The sequence below is a fragment of the Lichenostomus cassidix genome, chromosome 4A (assembly GCF_008360975.1).
Source record: "Lichenostomus cassidix isolate B80296 chromosome 4A, HeHo_3.0, whole genome shotgun sequence".
Lineage (NCBI taxonomy): Eukaryota > Metazoa > Chordata > Aves > Passeriformes > Meliphagidae > Lichenostomus > Lichenostomus cassidix.
Genome location: NC_139485.1, coordinates 16774724 through 16795969, shown reverse-complemented (window position 1 = coordinate 16795969; position 21246 = coordinate 16774724). Strand labels below are relative to the sequence as shown.

The 21246-nt window shown below is 40.6% G+C and overlaps 1 protein-coding gene across 4 annotated transcripts in view; it reads right to left on the bottom strand.

The window, feature by feature from the left end:
• PCDH11X (protocadherin 11 X-linked) overlaps window positions 1–21246 on the bottom strand; it is a 401505-nt gene that overhangs the window by 96081 nt on the left and 284178 nt on the right. For 2 of the 4 annotated variants that reach the window (XM_085060708.1, XM_085060709.1), the window contains one exon: window positions 13645–13843. The exons of 1 other annotated variant lie outside the window; for it this stretch is intronic. In XM_085060708.1, coding sequence (XP_084916834.1) covers window positions 13645–13843 — 199 coding nt within the window. Of the gene's footprint in view, window positions 1–13644; window positions 13844–14357; window positions 14480–21246 lie in introns of those variants that run through there. One more of the 4 variants, XR_014852301.1, reaches the window with a different exon arrangement.

The following is a 21246-nucleotide window of genomic DNA, read 5'->3' as shown; positions in this document are numbered from 1 at the left end:
CCTTTGTCAAGTATAACTTCTCTCCCAAAGTTTCTGAGCTCTTTTTCTTCTCCTCAGCCATTCCTCTGTTTCTCTGTTTAATCAAGGCTGCAAATTGCTTTCTTCACTCAGGGTTGCTTGTATTCTTTCCCCAAACAAAGCAACATTTCCAATCAATGCAACATTACTGTAGCAGTTTGTGTATCTTACACATGAAACCAGAATTATTTTCACATCAAATAAACCAGGTCCTCTGGTTCAAGATTCTCAAACAGTAATTTACAAATACATTTTACACCTTCTTCTGGCATGAGCAGAAGTTACATAAATTACTGACAATGGGAGGAAAAAGGCAAGGTCCATCAAGGACTCCAGAGAAAGATGTCTCATTCCTACAAAACATGAAAGAAAAGTGGCATCCCACTCTTCAGCTGAACTCTTCTTCTGGAAAAATGAATATTTTTTAAAATAGAACTAAACACTGGGATTTATCTTACTGATTTTAGAGTTTTCTGGTTCAGAGCAGAATCTTAACAGAAGCTCAGAGAAAACGCTTAACATTCAAATATATTCCAGAAATACCACCAATCCTTGAGTAAAAAAAAAACAACCCAACATTTGTCTTCAAAGGGATTTCTGTTGAGAGAAAAACTGGTTTCTTTTTCTCTATTTGTTACCATGGACATCTGAATAAAGATAGTATATTTTTACTGGAACCATCATCTACTGCTGTGGCAAAAAAAAAAGTCGCCATCTGCCTGAAAGTATCCTCTGCAAGAAGCTATAGATGCCACAAAGACCTGGGGATTTGAATCAGGTGCATCTGGAGCTAATATCTGAGAAAGATCTTATCTCAACAGAAATATTTTAACAATGGAAAGAAAAAGTATTTTAATTATATATATATACATATACATACATATATATGCACACTGGCATCAGATTTTTAAAACTTTTATATGATATATCTTGAATATCTTGATTTAGTCACAGCTTCAGTTTGGTGGGGATTTTTTTTTTTGGTTTTTCTTTCCATTTTCTCTAATCTCTTTCTCCCTTTCTACCAGCTCAGACTGAATGAGAAATGCTATCTTTAACCTTGAGATGCCTGTTCTTGCTGGTTTGTGTCATAATCTTATTATTCAAAAGCAATTCTTGGTATTTAACATCTCACCTCAGCATGCAAAGTGCTCATGGATTAGAGTCCATTTCCTGGGGGGTAAAGGACAGAGTGACTGTGAATTAGAAATGCAGCTGCCTGCCTGTGCCAGTCTCATTCCAGCTTCTGGACCAGAAAAATCTGTCTGTGACCCCCCTGTCTCCTCTGCTTGTGTGTTTACTTGCAAATTGTGCATTACAGGTCAAATTCTGGTTAGTCAGGACACCAGAGCCAGTTTTCCCAGTCCCTGTAAATAGCAGGATGCAGTTACAGTTTACACTTAAAGAGTAATCAAATTTAAAGCATAAATGGAGTTCTGTACTGTATATTCCAGAGAGGCTGAGAACATCTCCTGCCTTGCAGCTGGGCAGTCTGGGGCTGCTTTCTGCATTCACAGAGTGGCTGATCTGTGACACAGCTGCTGATCCTTTGGCTGGAAAGCCAAAATCTTTGCTGACACTGAGTCTGTCCCACCCAAATAACCTGCAGAGCTGCTCAGGCACTGCCAGCTCCAGGTGAGAAATGCAGGGAGCAGCTCGTGTGTCACTGATTGTCCCCATCCCAGTGACAATCACAGCACTGTCTGTGCTGCCCAGGGCACTGGGCACAGACAGCCCACTGGGAAAGGAGCAGTGCCTGCAGCATCCCCTCAGGGAAAACCTAAAAACAGCTGATGGCAAAAGCATTAAACAGGAGTGTTGCTGTGTGTCAGTATTTCTTTGGGAGATTCTCAAGGAACACGAGGATGATGGTGCATTAAAAACGCACTGAAACTACAGCAGGATGCTAAGAGAAATCTCTGCCAGGGAAGTGAGAGCTCTACCAGAGTCAAAAATGTCTTTTTCCGTGGTCATGAAACGAGGCTGAACCAGCCCCTCCATTTCACAGACTTGTTAACCTTCTGTCTTGATGAAAATTAACAGCTACAGCTTCTTCTAAATAAATTCTGTACATTTTAGTGGATAAAGCATTCCTCTCTTCCTATCAAAGAGTTGTGCAGCACAGCTGTTTTTTAATAAATCCCTATTTTTACTCCCCGACATTTGACTATCATTATGTATATGAGTTTCTTCAGCCTGCAAAGCACGTTTTAACAAGAAATATTAATGTCACCCCACATTCACCATCTTTTATCCCTATTCAGCAAGAATAGGTGTTATACAAAAGAGAAAACATCTGCTTCCTTGCATTATAATTTCTGTTGAACTCTTTAGATTGGAGATACAAAGTTGATAGCAGAGGTTAGGGATGGATGTGCAAAGCAGAACCACGTTTCTTTGTGACTGTGTTTCAAAGGGAAAACAAATCCTAAAATTCAGCATTCTGAAAAGCATAAAGGAAGAATTACGAGGGAGCTTTTTATTAAGCCATCTTTAGTGGCTAAATTATTTTATCTTAAGTTTTGTAATCCTTAAAATGATTCATTCCTAACGCAGGCACTAGAATAATCTTCAGGGCATTTTCTTCTTTTCCATGCTCTGAAATATCTTATCTCTCTTGGACTTTGTGGCTGCGCTGTCTGTCTTTAATTTTTCTGTCATTGCACTGCATTGCCATGATGTGGACAGTGTCCTTTTTGGAAATTTCAGTGGTGCAGTGTGAAACTTTCTGTGAGTGAAGTGCTATGAAGGCAGAGTGTCTGTCGCAGCATGGAGCCTGCTGGACTCAAACACTGCAAGGAAATGCTCCTCCAAGGTTCCTCAAATTCTCCTCCAAGGCTCTGCAGCAGCTCAAAGACACAAAAACTCCTCCTGCATTAGGATATGAGCGTCAGGCTCGGGTCAGAGACACAGGCAGCTCAGCTAAGGCAAGAGGGCTCATTAGGGTTAAATTCAGTGTTGGTGCTAAACTCTGCTGTGATGGCAGCAAAGGAGCCCTGAGAACCTCGTGGCTCTTCTCTTGGTGTTTTCCCCTCCTGTGACAGCCACAGAGTGACAGAGACAACAACATCTCTGAGGCTGGGATGTGGATTTGGCATTCTGCTGCATTCTGACACAAATTAAGAGCCAGGAGCCACAATGATCCAACTCCTTCCATAGAAATAGCCACAGCTGTATCAAAAATCAGAAGATCGCAGGGGAAGGAGAGCAAACAAAAAAGAATTCTCCTTGTCTGACTCCAGAATAATTTATGGTATTGCACTTTTTAGATCTTTCTGTAGCTTATCATATATGAAAGAAAAATGTAAAATAAAATGTGGGAGGATGCACCTCATCCTTTTCCCAAAAATTAACACCTTTTAATTACAAATCCTTTAATGGAAAACTGGGTAGTTCAACATCCAAACAGATTATTTAACTGTTTATATTCTTTAAAACACACAAATCACACTGTGATAATCTGAACTCCTAATTCTCACATGCCCCTACATACAGACATAACAAATGCCATTCCACTTGCAGGACTCAAGGTAAAGGACCTGATCATTTACAGAGCTCCTGATGGACACTTGTTTCACAATACTGTGGATACACTGCAGTATTGGAGTAGGTCAGGGCAATAAGGGGGCTGATGGAGAAAGATTCTTGTGATCTTCACAGAAAAAGAGAAATAAGGAGCTAATTTTAGAGACAGATGGATGAGAGCTCCACCCCAGTAGAATCTGTAATCGGTGATATTTGACCCTCAGTCAAAAAAAAAAAAGAATGTGTATAAAGAAAAGCTTTAATATTGGTTCTAATGAGATAAAAATAATTTTTGCCTTTATAGTTTTCAAAGTGCTTTCTCTCACCACTCCTTTTTCCTTTTATCGCCACTGTTTTTCTTTATATGGACTACTACTAAAGAGGAGAGGCAAAGGTTGTCTTTCTATTTCTAAATAGTGCTTTGGTGCATGATTAGTATGTGACATGAATAAAGCCTTTCTTGGAAGAGAAAGGATTGCTTGCTTTTAAAGTATTAGATGAGGGCTAGACTTGCTAACATCTCACCCCACGGAGGACACATCTTCTGGGACACTGGGCTTGGAACATCAGCCAAGACAACCAGATGAAAGAACAGCTACTGAAATGGCATGATTGTTCTTCCTGGTGTTTCACAGGAACAGGGTTCTTTTGGATGAGAGGATCTGAACTTCAGCAGACCATACAGCCATGCCCTTTTCCTGGAAACAGCATTTTAAATGGATCAATTGCTGCTTCCTAACATTATTTTGGGAGAACTTTAATTTGACGCACCAAGGCTTTAAACACTGCAAGGACAAGGATGGCAGCAGAGCTGCTTGGCAGCAAGGCTGGCAGGGAGCAGGGGTGATCCCAAAGCAGGGAGCAGGGGTGATCCCAAAGCAGGGAGCAGGGGTGAAGGGAGCAGGTGAAGGTGAAGGTGCTGTAAAGTCCTTTTCCATCTCACCACCCCTCCCTGTTATCCCCTCTGAGTCAAGCTGTTCAAGATACATCAGGGTTGCTCACCAAGGCTGAAGACACACAAACCTGAGGAACACAAAAGCATTTGCACAACACCAATCCTCAAGCCAGTGTCAGTGCCATGCACATGCAATATCATCAATGGTGGAGCTGAATTTAGGCAATCAGAAAACCCTGAGTGAACTATTTTTCTCAGCTGAAATGAGAACAACAAGACCTGATGTGCACTCAGAAGCACTGCTAGCACAGCACATGTTTTCTGGGCAGATCTGCTCCACTGCTGCTCTACAAGCATTTGTGATGATTTTTCCTGCAGTTGCACTGGGAGCAGAAAATCAGCATAATAGCCACATTGTGCTCAGAGCCCCACAAACACAGAGCAACATTTCTCTCTGTAATCCAGGGATTTGACCATCTAATTCCAACTGGAACACGGGCACAGATATGTACAAACAACCGGGACAGCATGAGACCAGACTGAGGATTTTGAAATGGATACATGAGACAGGAGCCTCTGGAACTGCTGACTTCAGCAACACACAGAGTAAACTCTGAACACATTTAACAACAATTAGAATGTCACTTGAATTAACAAGAACACTACTGAATCACACAGCAGTATGAATAAAGCACAATCCCTGCAAAATCCTGCCACTAACTAGGAAGCAGCAACATTATTTATGGGTATTAATCACAAAGGTGAGAATCTCAACCTCTGGTGTAATATAAATCCAAAAGTATAATCATAAATATTTTCCTTGGGTCTCTTCAGCTCAACCCAGACAGATATATTTTATTTTTCAGAATGAGTACATCATATCAGTGACCAATAGCTTTCAAGGAAAACTGGAGTTCCTCTGGCTGGGTCAGCAGTGTTCCCCTGAGGAGGAACAAGAGGGCTTTGGGGCTTTTTCTTACTGAGCTACAGCAAAGTCAAGGTTTGAACAGTACCCAGAAAATAAAAAGATCACAGTGCCTATTATACAGCCTCAAAAAAAGAAAAAAACAGCACTTTATTAACAATACAATGCTTTTCCAGAAGGCTAAAATATATTTGGAGAGTTAAGGCAAAAGTATCTCCCCTATTCAGGAATATATGGATACAGATGACCTTTTTGGGACAACAATTCTAGTTGCTCCTAATTCATGTTTTAAGACTGGATCAATCCTTTTTCCCTACCAAAAGTCCATTTTTAAGGAGAACATCAGATTTTAGTCAGCAAATGGTGTGACTTGAAATGCATTGTCAGTTGAGAATCTGCTTTGTTCAATAAACACGATTTTTCCACTTAATTTCTAAGACAGACTGGTAGCTGCAGACAGTCTCTAAATATATTTCCTGATATATTTTTCATTAATCACAGTGGAAATCAAGTAATAAATTATGATGCTTCAAATCAAATTATAATCATGCAATTTCTCACACGGTTTAAATTGTATAAAAAAGACAAATTTTTTTTTCTACATTTCCGTTTTTAAAACAGGAACTCAATGCTAACAAACACCTTAATATTTCACATTGCTAAAAGCTCCTCTTGCAGCCACTGATTAGCTTGATTTGGTTAAAAAAAGACAAATTGCATCATCTGTGTTTTTCTACTCTGAGGGGAAGAAGGAAGAGAAAGTTTGAGACAAAGTAGAAGAAGAAATTTGCTCTCTATCCACTTCTGCCCCACCAGCCTGCTCGCTACAGCAATATATTTTACAACTTTCATAAACAGAACAAATAGGATTATCCATTACCATGTCAGCTTAAGTGACGACATAAATATATATCACAGAACATCTGCCACTAAATCACTGTTTATAAATGTCAGATCTCATTTATTATTAAAACAGCCCCACCAAAACAACTGCTTTCAAGCCTTCCTTATTATTCCACGAGAAGTGAGTGATTTCTCAGCTGTAAGGTGGAGCTATTCTTCCTAATCAGTTCAGACAGAGTAACTTCTCTTCTAAACCTCAGTCAAGAATTACATTAAGTGGTGTTCACAAATGTGTTAGCATTGGCTGAGTTACTTCAGCCCAGGATGGAGCCTAGAAAATCCAGCATATTTTCCCCATTGATTTTCCTCATCAATCCCCATTGATTTTGCATGAAAGAATATGGTGCAAGCCAGAAAACTTGCTTTTATCTTACTTTTCTTCAAAGAGTAGAAAATGTAGATCAAGGCTTTATATTCTGGTATCAGCAATAAAATATCTAAGACTTACTTTAAAAAGAATTGATATAAAGTGCTCTATATAAGTATATATATAATATGTGTATAATTTTATATGCACGAAGTATAAAATTTTAAAACTCAGAGTCTGTTTATAGTGCTGTGTTTGACTGACAGAGGCTGAGTGGGACATTCTTTTCACATTTTTAAATTTAATTTGGCCTGTCCATTTCCCCCCCTTCTGTGTCAGCTGCTTTAATAACTCTTAAGCCAGACACCTAGGGATAAAATTACCAAATAATGGAATTATTCCTGAATACCCAATCTGTATCCTCTCAGGTACAAGTGAAAATCTGCTGGCAAAAGCCACTCATCTGTATCATTGCAAATTGACCTCTCCAGCCTGCCCTCTCACCCTCTCTCCAGTCAGGAGCAAACCCAGAGCACCATCATGTTCTGTTTTATGGGAATTTCTGCTGGCTTACTCTGCTCTATGTGCTCATAACCACAGTTATTTTAGGAACAGACAGCTAAAACACCTGCAAAACCCACAGAGTTCTCAGCCCTGTGACACCCAACGTGTGCCACACACACCTAAAGCTGCACTGAGAGAAACACACCCTAAACTGGGGGTGCTGAGCACCTCCTGGCTGCTCCCTGCCAGCTCCCCATCCCTCCACCCCACAGCACCAGGATGGCACTGCAGGTCCCCACTGTGATTCAGGGGTGGCCTGGCAGCAGGTCAGCAGAGCTACAGAGCTCTGCTCAGCCCTAACATCCTCCCACCTACCTACAGCTAATTTGATTAAAGGTAGAAGATCAATCAAACTCTATTGCCTCAGAAAGATTAATTACCTCAGCGCTTTCTGACTTAATTATTAGTGTTCAGCCATGGGGTTAGAAAAGCCCAGTGCAGCAGAAGTTAAAGGGCCCAGTGGGCAGGTGTGGTAGACTGGGATGTGTTTTAGCCTGAGATTTGTTATCTTTAACTAATGATAGCTTCTTTCTTTTTTATTCGAATTACACCTAAGTGCTATGGTGTGTTTATAACTCGGCAACAACTGAACCAAAATATTGCTGTTACATTTCAACCTTTCTGTGGAAATAAAAAGTACAGAATGTGGGAAGAAAGAAACGAAAACATCATTAAAAAAATCCTATCTGTCGGCAGTCCAGTTTTTGGACAGAGAACAAGAAACTTAAGACTTTGTAGATTTATTTTTTCTTGTGCCCCAGCATGGGGTGTGAAATCCAGCTGCCAGAGCATCTTATTGATGATGTTTAAAGAGTATATTTCAGCAACTGCAGAGTTTCTGATTATCAGACAAGCCAGCATGGCAGAAAACACAGGCATTTTTCCCAGGGAGAATGAGCTCCCTGTCTGCAGCTCTGTGCTGACAGCAGGCAGCACTGACCCTTTGCTCTCCACCAGGCACCAGGGAGCTCCAGGAGAGCTGCAGGAGCCCCAGGCTGTCACAGAGCTGCGGGCAGGCTGGGGACAGCAGGGCCAGCACAGCTCCTGCCACCCTGGCCACATCCCAGGCTGGGGAGGCACCAGGACCCCTGTCCTGCTGGGGCTGGAGCCAAAGCAGAACTGAGACCAGCAAACACATTCACCCCCAGATTTCATATTCCCCCTGGAGCAATGTCACCTCCTGCAGGACACACTGGATATGCTGCTGTCGTGGACAGAGGTTTATTCACCCTCTCATAAATGCATCCTTTTCAAAAGCAGGTTGCTTTCTCACTCCCTGCTTCTGCCCTTCCTCCCAGATCTCACCTGCAGCCCCAAATTTCCAGCCTGGGCTGGTTTGAAGGCAGCACCAGCTCATTTCATGTGCACCAACCCAGAGCTTCCCTTTGGCTTCCACCCTGCAGTTGTGTGACAGCAGCTCAGTCCCCAGCCAGCCTTTACCTTGCAGTTTAAACAAGCCAATATTAATTCCTCTCTCTCTATATAGGCATCCCATTCCCCTGTTATTAATAATATTTCTTTATACCTATTTCTCATGCGAATTCACCTTTCTTTAATGTGAGAAGCCAACACTATTCATAACAGGCCTGTTATGGTATCACCAATGCCTTGGGGTTTTTTCTTTTCTTCTTTTTTCCCTGCACTATGAGTAACCCAGGATTTTTTTCACAGTCACATTAGGTATTGGTGATTTATAGTTTATCTTTGTAATACTCAGTTGGTTTTTTTCTTTATGTCATTTTCAGCTGGTGATTTATATACTAGTTACATACACCAGTTCCTTTGAGAATGACTCTCAACTATTAGATTTCATCCCACTGCTATTACTTCAAATCCATAGCAAAATCCAATTCTTGTGTCATGCACACCTCCTCCTCTATTGTCAGTGATGCTTGGCTTTGAGCTACTAGAATATTTCATTGACATGTTCCTGCTTTTTAATGCCAAACTCATTAATGGAGATAATTATGGAGATTTTTTCCGTTCTTGTATTATTCTATGTCTTTTCATTCTTAATTACTAATGCTCCACCCTAATGTCATAATAACAGTTATTAGTCCTTAAATATATATAGGTTAACTATACAAGTATTCCCCAATATTAAAAATACATGTCATGGAAGTGAGATAATGGAGCTAATCTTACACTACTATAATAGAACCTATGATAATATTTCTTGCATTATGTTTACAAATATCTTAGTTTCCCCTTCATAAATGCTTCCCAGTAGTGAAGCTTGACCAGTGCTTTATTTTTTCTTGACACCTTGTGTCTTAGAATTACAGAAAATAAGGAAAACACTATCAGTTTTGATATCCTGGGAGGAAGATTATCTCCTCTCCTCCACAGGAATGCACTGAACCTGCTCTGACTTTTAGTGCCATTATCATCCCTCTCCATCAGCCTGCCTTTGTGCTCATCAACATCATCCTTATCAAAAATTAAGCCAAGGTGAAAGTGCTCTTTTAATTTTGGGGAAGAAATATACGCAGTCTTTAATCATGAGCAGATGTCTTCCTCGCTGCAAACCTCCTTCTTATGTGGTTAAACACCATAGATTGCAGTCTTAATTCTCCCTAAGACTAATTCTCTGCAGCCTGATGATCACTTAAAGCCAGCAAAGCCTTGCCCCAGCTGCTCAATTCACTCATCTGCTGCCCACAAGTTGTGCCTCACATCAGGAATGGAGTTGGGGCATTTAAAAATTACCTTTCCCCCTCCCCAGGGGTTGAACCCAGAGGAATTCTTCTCTCCAGTGCACCCAAACAGCTCTTCAAATGTGTGAAGGTGTGGTTGGGAGACAAAGCAGCAGCCAGACACCTCTGGCAATTCCAGCTTGACTTGGCCACAAAGTTATGCTGTCTGCTGATTCCCCTTTTGACCACCCTCAGCTCTACACTTGCTGATTTTCAATGCAACTTCCTTGTCTTATTAGTCACTAATTTATGTTAAATATTCTTCATGGAGACCCCCTCTCCTTAACACACCAGTTTCTTCCTATTTGAAACCCTGAAATCTCCATGTGATTTGCCTCATTAACTTTAATTTTCAGCTAGCTTTGTTTATACTTCCATTTTCTTCACACAAAATGATTGCTATTATTTAATTGCAGATTATTTTCAGGTTTTCTGGCTTCCCCTCCACACTCCCTGTCCCCAAGCTGCAATCATTCCTCTTACTCTGCCCAATTTCTTGGCTGAACTAGGCATATTCTACCCTCTCCAAACAAAAATAAGTAAAATAATTTAATTCTCTAGAGGCAAGAAAACAGTTTTGATAAGGCCATAAAAACAGATGAAGCATGAAATCTTGTCATGAATATGTTACACATGTATTAAATAACCCAACACAACCGAGGTTTCCATGTACCTTTCAACCCCTTTGATCAGCATCCCTCCTTACAGCCACTGAGAATTTGCTGGTCTTTGTCTACACTTGTTGTGTGTTTTGTATTTAAACACAACTCAGGGGAAAAGAAGAGCGAAAAAGATGGTTTGGTTACAATCCTTAGCATAGGGAGTTATTGGAGGATCCTTATTTGAGCAATTTATGAGCACAAAATCCATGAACACCACGTACAAGAGTGCTGTTAGTTAAGGATAAGGTTCTCCACAAACCTACACGCATTTTTATATTACTATTTACTTACTGTGACAGTTTATTGGCATCTCTTCCTTATGATGCATCTACCACACTGCACTTTATGTTTTTCTAAGGAGGTAACTAAAGCAAGGGAAGACAAATCATTTTAAATAGCCTATTTCTAATTTTAATTAGCACAGTCAATTAATTTTAAAGGTTTATATATAAATTTCTCGCAGTTTTCTAACCACTATAACCTCACAGTTATTTTTTCCCCTCCTTGCTTCATTCCTGTATTTGATGTGAATTTGTAAAGCTTCCTCTCACCAATATTTCTTGGGGTTTTCTTTTTATTTTGTTTTGCTCCTTTTTTTTCAGTGTTTTGCAATAAATGCTTCGCTATTGCTAGTACATGGAAAGCTTCCAAAATACAACAATTTCCAATATTAGAGAAACAAACAGCAGTGAAGGAAAAACAAGAGGGAGAAAACACTTTTGAAGATGTCCATGAGTGATGTCACAGCTGCCACCAGCTTCCCCAGGACACTTGGCTGGTTCTAGACATGATTGACATAATTTCATCCCAAATCTCTCTCCTTGGGACGCAAAGTTGAACTCAACCCCCATCAGGTGACTATTCAGGCTTAACATTCCAGATGATTCAGATTAAGACAATTTAGATATTAGGATAGATTACCTGACTGCATATTCCTGTTTCTTTTCACATTAACAACGTTCTGATCCATGAAGGAAGACAAAAAATACTTCGAATGTATCAAGCCACTCCAGATTAGATTAAAAAAAAACCCAAAAAAACCAAAAAAAACCCAATAATCAAAAATCTAGCAGCAGATTATGGAGGAAACGACCAATTCTGAGCTATTTTCAGTGATTCACTGGTGGCTAAATGAGTCCTTCCTGCCCCAGTCACCACCATGAACCCCAGGCTGAACACTTGCACAGATCAGCACAGATATTTTGGTTGCTGTTATCTGCACCACCTCACTTTGCAGCAGCACTCTGAGCTACAGCAAAGGTCTTCCCCTTCTTTTTCACAGGGATGTATGAAAACACACAGCAGGCTCTATTTCCACCTGCTTTTTTGTTCCTGCCACTAGATGCTGCCATTAATAGAAGCACAAAACACCAGAAATCACCACAAAAGAAGCTCTCCATGCTGTAACCATCGTGCCACATCAATTAAACTGTTTCAATAAGATACAAGTTGGAAGGGAAGAAAAATCTTCCCATAAAATAAACACTAATTAAACTGTGACTTCAAGTTTCAAACTGAACTGTCAGGTAATTAGACAGGTGATTAAACTTTCTCCAACTTCACACTTGGAAAGACATCTGATGGCTGCTTAGCCCCCACACAGTGATGTGTGTCAATGACACCCAGATGTCAGAGCTGGATCACTTTTACAGCCACATCCTAGAAGAGTCTTGATGCCTTTTGCTTCTGAAATTACAAAACCTGGCCAAAAAATGTTTTGGAAAATCCCAAACCTGAGCCCCTTTGTAAATGCTTGTTCTGAGAACTGCTCTGCTCCAGGTCCTGTTCCACTCTCTCTGCAGGAAAGGACCTGGATGCTGATTTCAGGTACATCATCTCACTTCAGCAAAGCAGAAATATCAGTTACAAGCAACAAGAAAGAGATGGAAAGCAAGTTCAGACCATGAGTATGAATAGCAAAAGCAGCAAATAATGTATAACTTGATATTTTCTTTCTTTAGGGGTATCTTTGTAGCCCTTTAGAGGTTAATTCTGTGAAGAATCCAGTTTGACTGCCTAGGATATTATTAAGGGTATATTAGAGCCTCAAATACATAAACACAAACAAAAGCAAACAGAGATTCAAAACCTCTGATGGTTCTTGTCAGCTGTTTATCAAGTTGTAAAACATAATATCCAGGCATTATTTCAGGAAACAGATATCACTTTTCAAATTTTAAAAAGCCTGAAACTTAGGACTCCCCAGGTAACAGTTTACAAAGTGAAAGAGAGGACAAACCTCACGTGTGCCAAAAGCCCCTCAGGCTCCAGTGCTGGGCAGCAAAGTGGTGTGATTTCCAAGAGCCAGGCTGGATGTGCCAGAGCCAGCTCAGAGTATTTGCCACTGCAGAGTCTAACTGCCTTCCACAGCTATTTCACTAATTCATTCCTCATGATACACTGGAGCAGCTGAAATCCACCTTTTGAGCCAAGCTCTGCCCAGAACAGATGTATTTTCAAATCACTTATTAAGCCTCTAACAAGGCCTTAGAGGCTTAAAGACATTCAGGTGTCTCTTTATCAATGGCACAGTTCAATTTAATCCAGATAAGGAGCCTCTGGACAATTAGCAGTTGACTAAAGTTCAGAGAGTCTCCACCTGGCTATCACCTCCAGCACAGCACAGAGCAGCACCAGCTCAGCCCCAGCTCCTGCTGGTTTTGCCTCCCTGCTTCTGACATCGCAAGAAGGCAGTGAAAACGGCAGAAGATGACAAACCCTTTTGGGATGATTGCCACAAACCATTGCTGCTTTCAAAAGACAAATCAAGAAACCCTCATTTCTGGAGGCTGCAGGCTGTTCACTGAGCTACTCATCACCCACGAGTTGCCTGTTAAACTCCAGCATGTCGGAGAGGGAAACGTTAAAAAATGTGAATCCCCTCAGCACAGTATTTACGACCATTAGGGCAACAGCGTTAACCTCATCAGAAAGCTCAGCAGGTCCATAAAAACACCAGCCCATCCATAAACTCCTAACAGCTCAGTGCTTTATTTCCAACGGCCAGACCTCCCATTTTCAGCCACAGAAGGCTTCTCTGGCAGTATGAAAATCACTGCTCAGCCTCAAGGATGACCTGGAGAGGGGAGCAAGGCACACTGTGGGCAGTGCCGTGATTCAGCAAGCGAGAGAGCAGGGTGGTCACTTACTGGACTCGGGGTCGGAGTTGCCATCTCCCTCGGTGCGGCTGTTGGGGGACGCCTGCTCGTAGAACTCGTCCTGGGGACAGCCCAGGGGCAGCGGGTGTGCCGCGCTGGCCGCGCTGGACGGCTCGTGGTCGCCGAGCCCGCTGTCGCTGCAGCTCTCCTGCGACCCGTCGGGCAGGTGGAAGGTGACACGGCGCTGGGGCTGCGGGGAAGGAACACAATTACATGGTTTCCACGGCGGGACGGGCGAGTGCTCAACGCGGCCAACTCGGGAAACGGGTTATTTCGGTTATTTTGGTTAATCTGTGCACAATTTCAGGCTGCTTTCAAACCCACCTTGTGGCTAGCACAGGCCTTTCCCATGAGAATTCTTTCTGCGTTTTATAAATAAAGATAAAGTTTGGATGTTATTAAAAACAGTGTCCCAAGATCTGGATGGTGCAGGCCTGGCCAATCAGGCCTAGGGGGAGGTTTCTGACTGACCAATCTGGGTGACCTTTGAAAACTCTATATATATGATGAAATCAAAACAATAAAGGTCTTTCCTTCTTGCCACTGAGAACTGAGTTCTTTACTCTGCTAGCTGCTCAACAGCGACATCACCTCACCTGACAGCACTGCTTGCTGGTGTTTTTTTAAAAATGTGAGCCCTGATGCAAAATGAAAGACACCTCAAACTAAAGGGATTCTGTCAGACTTCACAAGTCTTTGGATACCTTTTGTGTATTGACTTGGAGATTTCAATCACTTTTTGAGGCTCAATTTATTTCACTGCCGAGTTTTCTGGTTTTCAAAAACCATTTTCTTTCCCATTAAAAGCTGTTCCACACTTTCGGGCCTAAAAAATGTGACACGTTTATAATGCTGTTGGATTCTTCTAAGGCAGAGGAAGAACAAACAACAACAAGTCTCATGCACCGAAAACCATTTTAATAGATTTTGCACAGCCGTTAAGCTAATGAATGAAAAGTAGATTCCCCTGCTCTCCTTCAGACATTTCATCACAACTCCTTTGATTTTCGTTATCCCACAGACCTGTACCTCAGCTGGAAAGGGCTGGAAGCTGGGAAACACTGAGCTGAGGGTTGAAAGCATCACAGCCCAGCAGCAGAAGGAAAGGCTAGATGAAATGAAGAACCTGATGCAACAGGCACAGGAAAGTGTTTTCATTACCTAAGTGACTCTGAGTGATTTAGGAACTGAATAACTGAAATGCAAAACTCCCCCAGTATTAAAAGAAAATTTGAACAAAAATTAAGCAGCTCTCCTGCTCATTTTGACATGTCTGATATCCATGTTTTGGAAACTTGACACATAAGGATTCAAAAAAAACCCAAAAAAATCTGAAAAAGAAACCGTTTAAAATACCCTTAGGTTTTTGTTACTCAAAATTCCATTTGAAAGGCAATGCAAAACTTTCTGGATGCATAACTGCTGGGATTAGCAAAGCTGAAGATCAGACTTTTGATGCAATTATGCAAAAAAAAATATATAGTATTTATAACAGAGCAGATGTTGTCAGGGGTCCCTAGATATTTGGTTCCTATAGGGTGGTGGCGCTGAAAACATTCAATTATATTGAGTTTCTGCTAAAAAGTTCAGCTGCTCCACTTTTCAAAGTCTCTCTTTGTCACGGTGACATTATTCCACATGCCCACAGACAGCTGCTGTACAGCGTGTACAGCCAAGAACACTGCACATCAACTTACCTCTGCGATTCCTGACAGCTGGGAGTGACAGCACTTCCTAAAAGCTACCAGTAAGACATCCAGGGCTTTCCCAGAAAGCCTGTTTTAGTGCTTCACCACTGCTAATGGAGAGGTTCTCTTCTAATGTTGAACCTGCCTCTTTCTTGTTGCAAAATAAATCACTCCTTCAGCCCCATCCATCATGGTCTGCTTATTCCCACTCATCTTTCTGGCATTTGGCACTTTAGTCTGCTTCAGAATAAACAGACCTTATTATTTCAATCTGTCGTGTGCTGCTGATCTCTCTGGCTCTGCCCTGCTCAGGAGCTCTGCACAGCTCTGTGCTCTGCTCCAAAGCTGCCACCAGCTCCAGCCAAGCTCCTCAGAGCCCCGAGCACTGCAGCAGGACCATTCCCCATCTCCTGCAGCCTCCTTTGCCATGGCAGCACAATGCATTTTCCTTGCCAGCCACCATCCTGCCCAGGTCCTTTTTATTGATCTTTCCCTCCTTGTTCCCTTTCTGGTTATTGCCATTGATTGCTGCAGCCTAAGAGTGGCACTTTGCACTCGTTCTTCCTGCCATTCTCTTTTTCCAGATGATTTCATCTGTTTTCAAGCACGTTTTGCCTTCCAGCCCTGCTTTCCTGCTTGTCAAATTTGCAGATTTTAGGCTCTCCCTCATTTGGCAGATCTTTGAGAAATATTAGGACAGATCAAGGCAGGAGATCACCGTTGAGCTCTGCAGAGCTGAACACAGAATGATTTCCCATTAAATGGGATGGAAATGGGAGAAGACAACCCCTCTGTGACTGCTGGGAAAGATTCAGGTGGTGTAATGTTCACAGCTAACACACCTCATGCATTTTTGGTGTCACCAGAAGGGTCACTCACTGAATTTTCCCCCAGGCTCTCTGGAAGCCTGGCTGGGGCAGTGGTGCTGCTCCTGCTGCTGTCCCACCACAGGTGAGTGGAGCTGCATGGAGTGTCTCTGCACAGCCCACAAAGCCAGATGGATCCACAGAAACCACTGATCCCATTTATCCTATTGCACTTCACTGCCAGCTGCCTCTCAGAGCCCAACTCACAGCAGCAGTGTCAGTCAGCTCTGCTCTGAAAGCCCAAATAACTAAAGTTTTGTCAGGTTGATCCACTGAAAACATTCCTGCAGTGTTTCTGATTTGCTCCCTGCATTCCAAACTGCACCCAGCTTGCACTGATGTACAGCTAGGACATGTAAGAAGGGAATATGCTATTTCTTTGATCTGAAACGAGTTTGGTATTTGCACCATGAAAAAATAAATCCACCTCCATTGCATGAACTGCTTGTAAAAGGTGTGTTTAGTAGGTTAGCACTGCCTTTGTGTTGTGTTTGCTACACCAGGTTAAATCCTCTCCTCTCCAAGCTACCAGTGAATCCTATGAATAAAGCATTCTTAAAGAATTTTTAGCCCAAGTTTTAGCATTAGATACAATTAGTAGATTTTGAAAATGACTGGGAATACAATGGTTACTACTATGTGCAACTGGTTACTACTCTGTGCATCTGGGATCCTCTAAGTGTTTACACTTAGAGGAATATTTCTTTTCAGGGCTCTTTGTCAAAATACAGCAGAAGTTTTTAACCAGATGACAGCAAAAGACACCAGAAAGTCACCAACTCTTTTGTAACTGCCTAGCCCAGTGAGAAAAAACAAATCCCAAACCCCATGCAAAATTAAAGATGTTCCTAACTAACCCTCACTTTCAGGTAAAAACTGTCAATATTTAGTTGCATAAATTGAGCTGTTATTAGTTGGAAGGATAAAACCCATATGATTTAAAATCAACCAGCATCAGCTGAAGGCTCATGATTTTTAATTTGATCGTGTCCCTGAGTATGTCACACCTGATAATGCTGATGACAGAGCACTTTCAGAAAAATTTATCAAGATGAAAAAACCTCAGCTATTCCTCTGCATGGCACTGCTGCCATTTCCGTAATTCATGCAGGCATCAGACAACGATCTGGAACAAGTAATTCTAATAAAATTTTGCCAAAAGCTGAGACTTATCTTCTGTCACAATTATTCTGGAAATTTCCTCCTTGAGGCATTTAAATTTCAATTTATAAGATTACAAAATATCCTCAGTCTCCAGCTGCTTTTCTATTTATCTCTGAAGGGAGCTAGCACTGATAGTAATAGAATAACAAGGATTATGGTTTGTTTTATTTATCTGAATGACAGTTAGTGTACTTTTTCAAAAAGAGAGAAATGCAAGCAAACCTATTCCGTATTCTTAGAGGATTCTGATGGAGGAATTTGTTACACAAACTGATTGGGGACAATGAAGTGAAAATCCAAGGAAAAATGTGCAGCAGTCTATAGTTTCTCTGACACATTAAAAAATATTAAATTACTCTTTATTGGTATGAGAAAGGAGTTTTGCTTGCAGAGATGTCAGAGCCCCAGACACAAACGCTGTCAGAGGGCTCAGATGGCATTCAGTGCATTTGGTAAAAGCTGAGTGTGTCTGGAGGGATCAAATTATCTCAGAAAACCGCAAACCTTTTACTCTCATTATTGAAATTTATATGAAGACTGATCAAAGCCCCAAACTATTCTGTGTTCAATCTTTCACTACAATAATTAGACTGTGGCGGTGGGAATAATAAAAGATGAGTCTAAGTAAATAGCTTTGGATACACTGAAGGGATGATTTCTGGTATTATACACCAGGGGTTAGCCAATTTATAATCAAAATGGAAAAAAAAGGTAATAGAAAAAGCAGCAGATATCAACTGAGGAACATTAAACTATTAACCTTATTATCTTCATTCATTGAAGCAAATTAATATCCTTTTAAAAGGAGATCATAAAGAAAAAAACATTACTTTTTAATTTATGCTGAATTAATTATATTATTTAGATGATAATTCTGATTTAAAACAGGCCTTATTTAGGAGATGCTGTTAGACAGCACAAAAGAACTCAACTACTTCAACATTTTTCTCCACTATTAGCAACCAGCAAATAAAGAAGTAGTCAAATGAATTTTTAATATTCTCAGTTGCTTGTTTATTTCAAATGCTAGGAAGGCATAAAATTCCTTAAATAACCAGAAAACAACTATCTTCAAGTCTAACCAGCAAAGAAGATCCCTAATCAAACTACAATTTCCAGCTCCAATCTCCTTATCCTCAACTATCACCTTTTGTTCCAAAACAGCAATTTTTGTTCCACAGGCTTTCATGGAGACAAACAGAACCCAGAAACCATCAGTGCAGAATTCTCAGAATACCATTAAAACAAACAGCTTGAAAGGATCCAACCAAAAACCCAGTGGGAAATATGTCTTTGTGCTGAAACTCAACAAAGATAAGCCAGTATTTTCATTTTTCCTTCCCCTAACCATTGTAGTGTTGAGCACAACCAATACAGCTCAAAAAGTTCCTCTCAACTCTTTTATAAGTCTGTATTTCCCATAAGTTTTGCTGTTTGGCACATTAAATCTAAAATCTTATTACATTATTTTGATTACTTTGTCGCAGGCAAAATATATAATGCAACTCATTATAATTTTTCACTCAAATCAAACTTCTCTATTTTTCCAGCAGGGATCTGTCTTTCTCTTGAGTATCTACAAAGATGGCAAACACTTTTGGTCACCATTCTTACACACAACTAGGAACACTTCACTAATAACCCATCACTGCTGCATTCTCCTTTTCTAATTTAGCAGTGACCTTTTTGTGATTTATTAAATATGTCCTACAGTGATCTTGTATAGGAGTGGGTTTGGGGTTTAGGGTTTTTTTGTGTGGTTGGTTTTTGTTTGGTTGGTTGTTTTTTGGTTTGTTGTTTTTTTTTTTTTGTTTTTTACCCCAAAAAATAAACGAAGGGCTCATCTTTCGAGGGAAGGAGAGAGGCAGTGTGCAAAGTGCCAAATACTCAGCTGATTTCCAAAATCCAAGCTTAGTGGACATTAAAATCAGTTTTTCCCTATCTCACATGAAAAAGCAACACCCCCAGCTACTGCCAATGCCAACAACCTTAACTGTCTTCTCACAAAGATCAAACTTGTTGAACAAACTCTCCTTTTCTTGAACAAGTTCAGGTTCAGCTCCTGCCCCAAATTCACTGCTTGCAGCTCTTTCAGTTTCTGGTTGTCTATTTGTTTGCCAAATCAAACAGACCTGATGTTTTCCTAATTCACCATTTTAAACCTTTTAAATATTGGCAAGACTTTATATTTTCAGCTCTGAAACTTCCAAAAGAAATCCAATAGAATCCTTTTGACATTCTTGTTATAAATTTCTCTAGTCCTCCTAGTTTCATACCATTGCCATTAATAACTGGTGTCTCACATCCTCATTAATTACCAATGGAAAGCACAGCACCTGGTTACCTTCCACAGAAGAGGAAGCTTTGATAAATACTTTTACTTTTTTTCTCTGTGATCAAAAATCTAACTCTTCCACAGCAGTATAAGGCAGGTAAATAGTTTTAAGCTTTCATTTTTATAAATTTAAATAACTCCTCCCACTTTATTAATTTATTTAGGCACAGGAAGCATAAACTGTTAATTTCAAAAGGGCAAATAAAAGCTTGGTTGGCTGCCCAGCCAAACACAAACCCAACATGGATGATTATCTTAGACAGATTTGTACATTTTCAATGAAAGCATTACTACCTCCCCAGAAAACCAGCAGAACAGATGGTGCCCCTACACCTGCTCCAATGGAAATTACTTAAAATTGTCAGATCTCATAGCTGGATTCGCTCACACAAAGAATTTGCTCGAGTGATGAGAAATAATCTTGCAAGACAATCTTGTAGCTGCAGCTCTCTCCTGCTCAGGGTGCCTTGAGGAATCACAGGCAAACGTCCCTGCAGGCACTTCTGGCGGGCATGTAAAACTGCAGAGAGCTGATAAGGGAGAATGTCAGATATTCCAGCTATTGCCCATTGCAGCAGAGTTCTGTGAAACCCTTTCCTTGCAGGCAGGGAAAGGAAGGGAGTTTGTGACAAACAGCACCTGCTTGGAGGAGCAAATTCCCATTTTTCACTGAAGGAACCAAAGGCTGAGCTGATCATCCTCTGGAGTCACAGAGGTCATGGAACAAACTCATTACCCAAATCATTGCTGAACAAACCCATTATGAACCTGGAACTTGGCAAATTCCTGATTAACGACTTCAAAGGCTATTTATTTCCAGACACTAATCCTCGTTGTGCCAGAGTATGTCTCATATGACTTCTCCCAGCAATGTTTAGCAATTAAATTGCATTTTCTGGGCTTCTTGAAATAACAACAAAGAACTGAAATAAAGAGCAAATAAAACTGAAAATAACACTTAAAACATGTCAAACATTTTATTTAGCTTTTGAAAGGCAGTTATTGTATGTTGGATGTCAAAATGATAGCTGAAAGCATGCTTTTTAAAGTTTAATTCATCTAAGCCTTCAAGTTGACATGTGATTAAATAAAAATCACACATGAAAGTTGCACTATGACTGTGCTGTTACTAAGTTTGAAAAACAGGAAAATCTCGATTCTGATTTTTTTTTTCTTTAATGCATCCTTCAATTTCCATCATCTTTGATGTTATCATCTTGAATGCTTCACATCTGATAGGCAAAGCCATTTTAGTTAAAAGAACATAATAATAAACAATAAACTAGAATTACTTCAGCAGTATTTGACATCACTTCTGACTGCTGGCCCTGCAGCCTGAACCTTTTTCAGCAGCAATATTGATTGGGTGTTATTACAATTGTGAGTTCTTTGTGTTAACATTGAAACAGAGCAGAATTTATACTTTCACAGACATGCAGGGGACTCTAGCTCTAATTTCATTATGTTAACTTTTGTACAATTCAGTTGTGGCTCAGATAAACAGATTTCATGTTTCTTCCTGAGCAAGGTATGGATTATG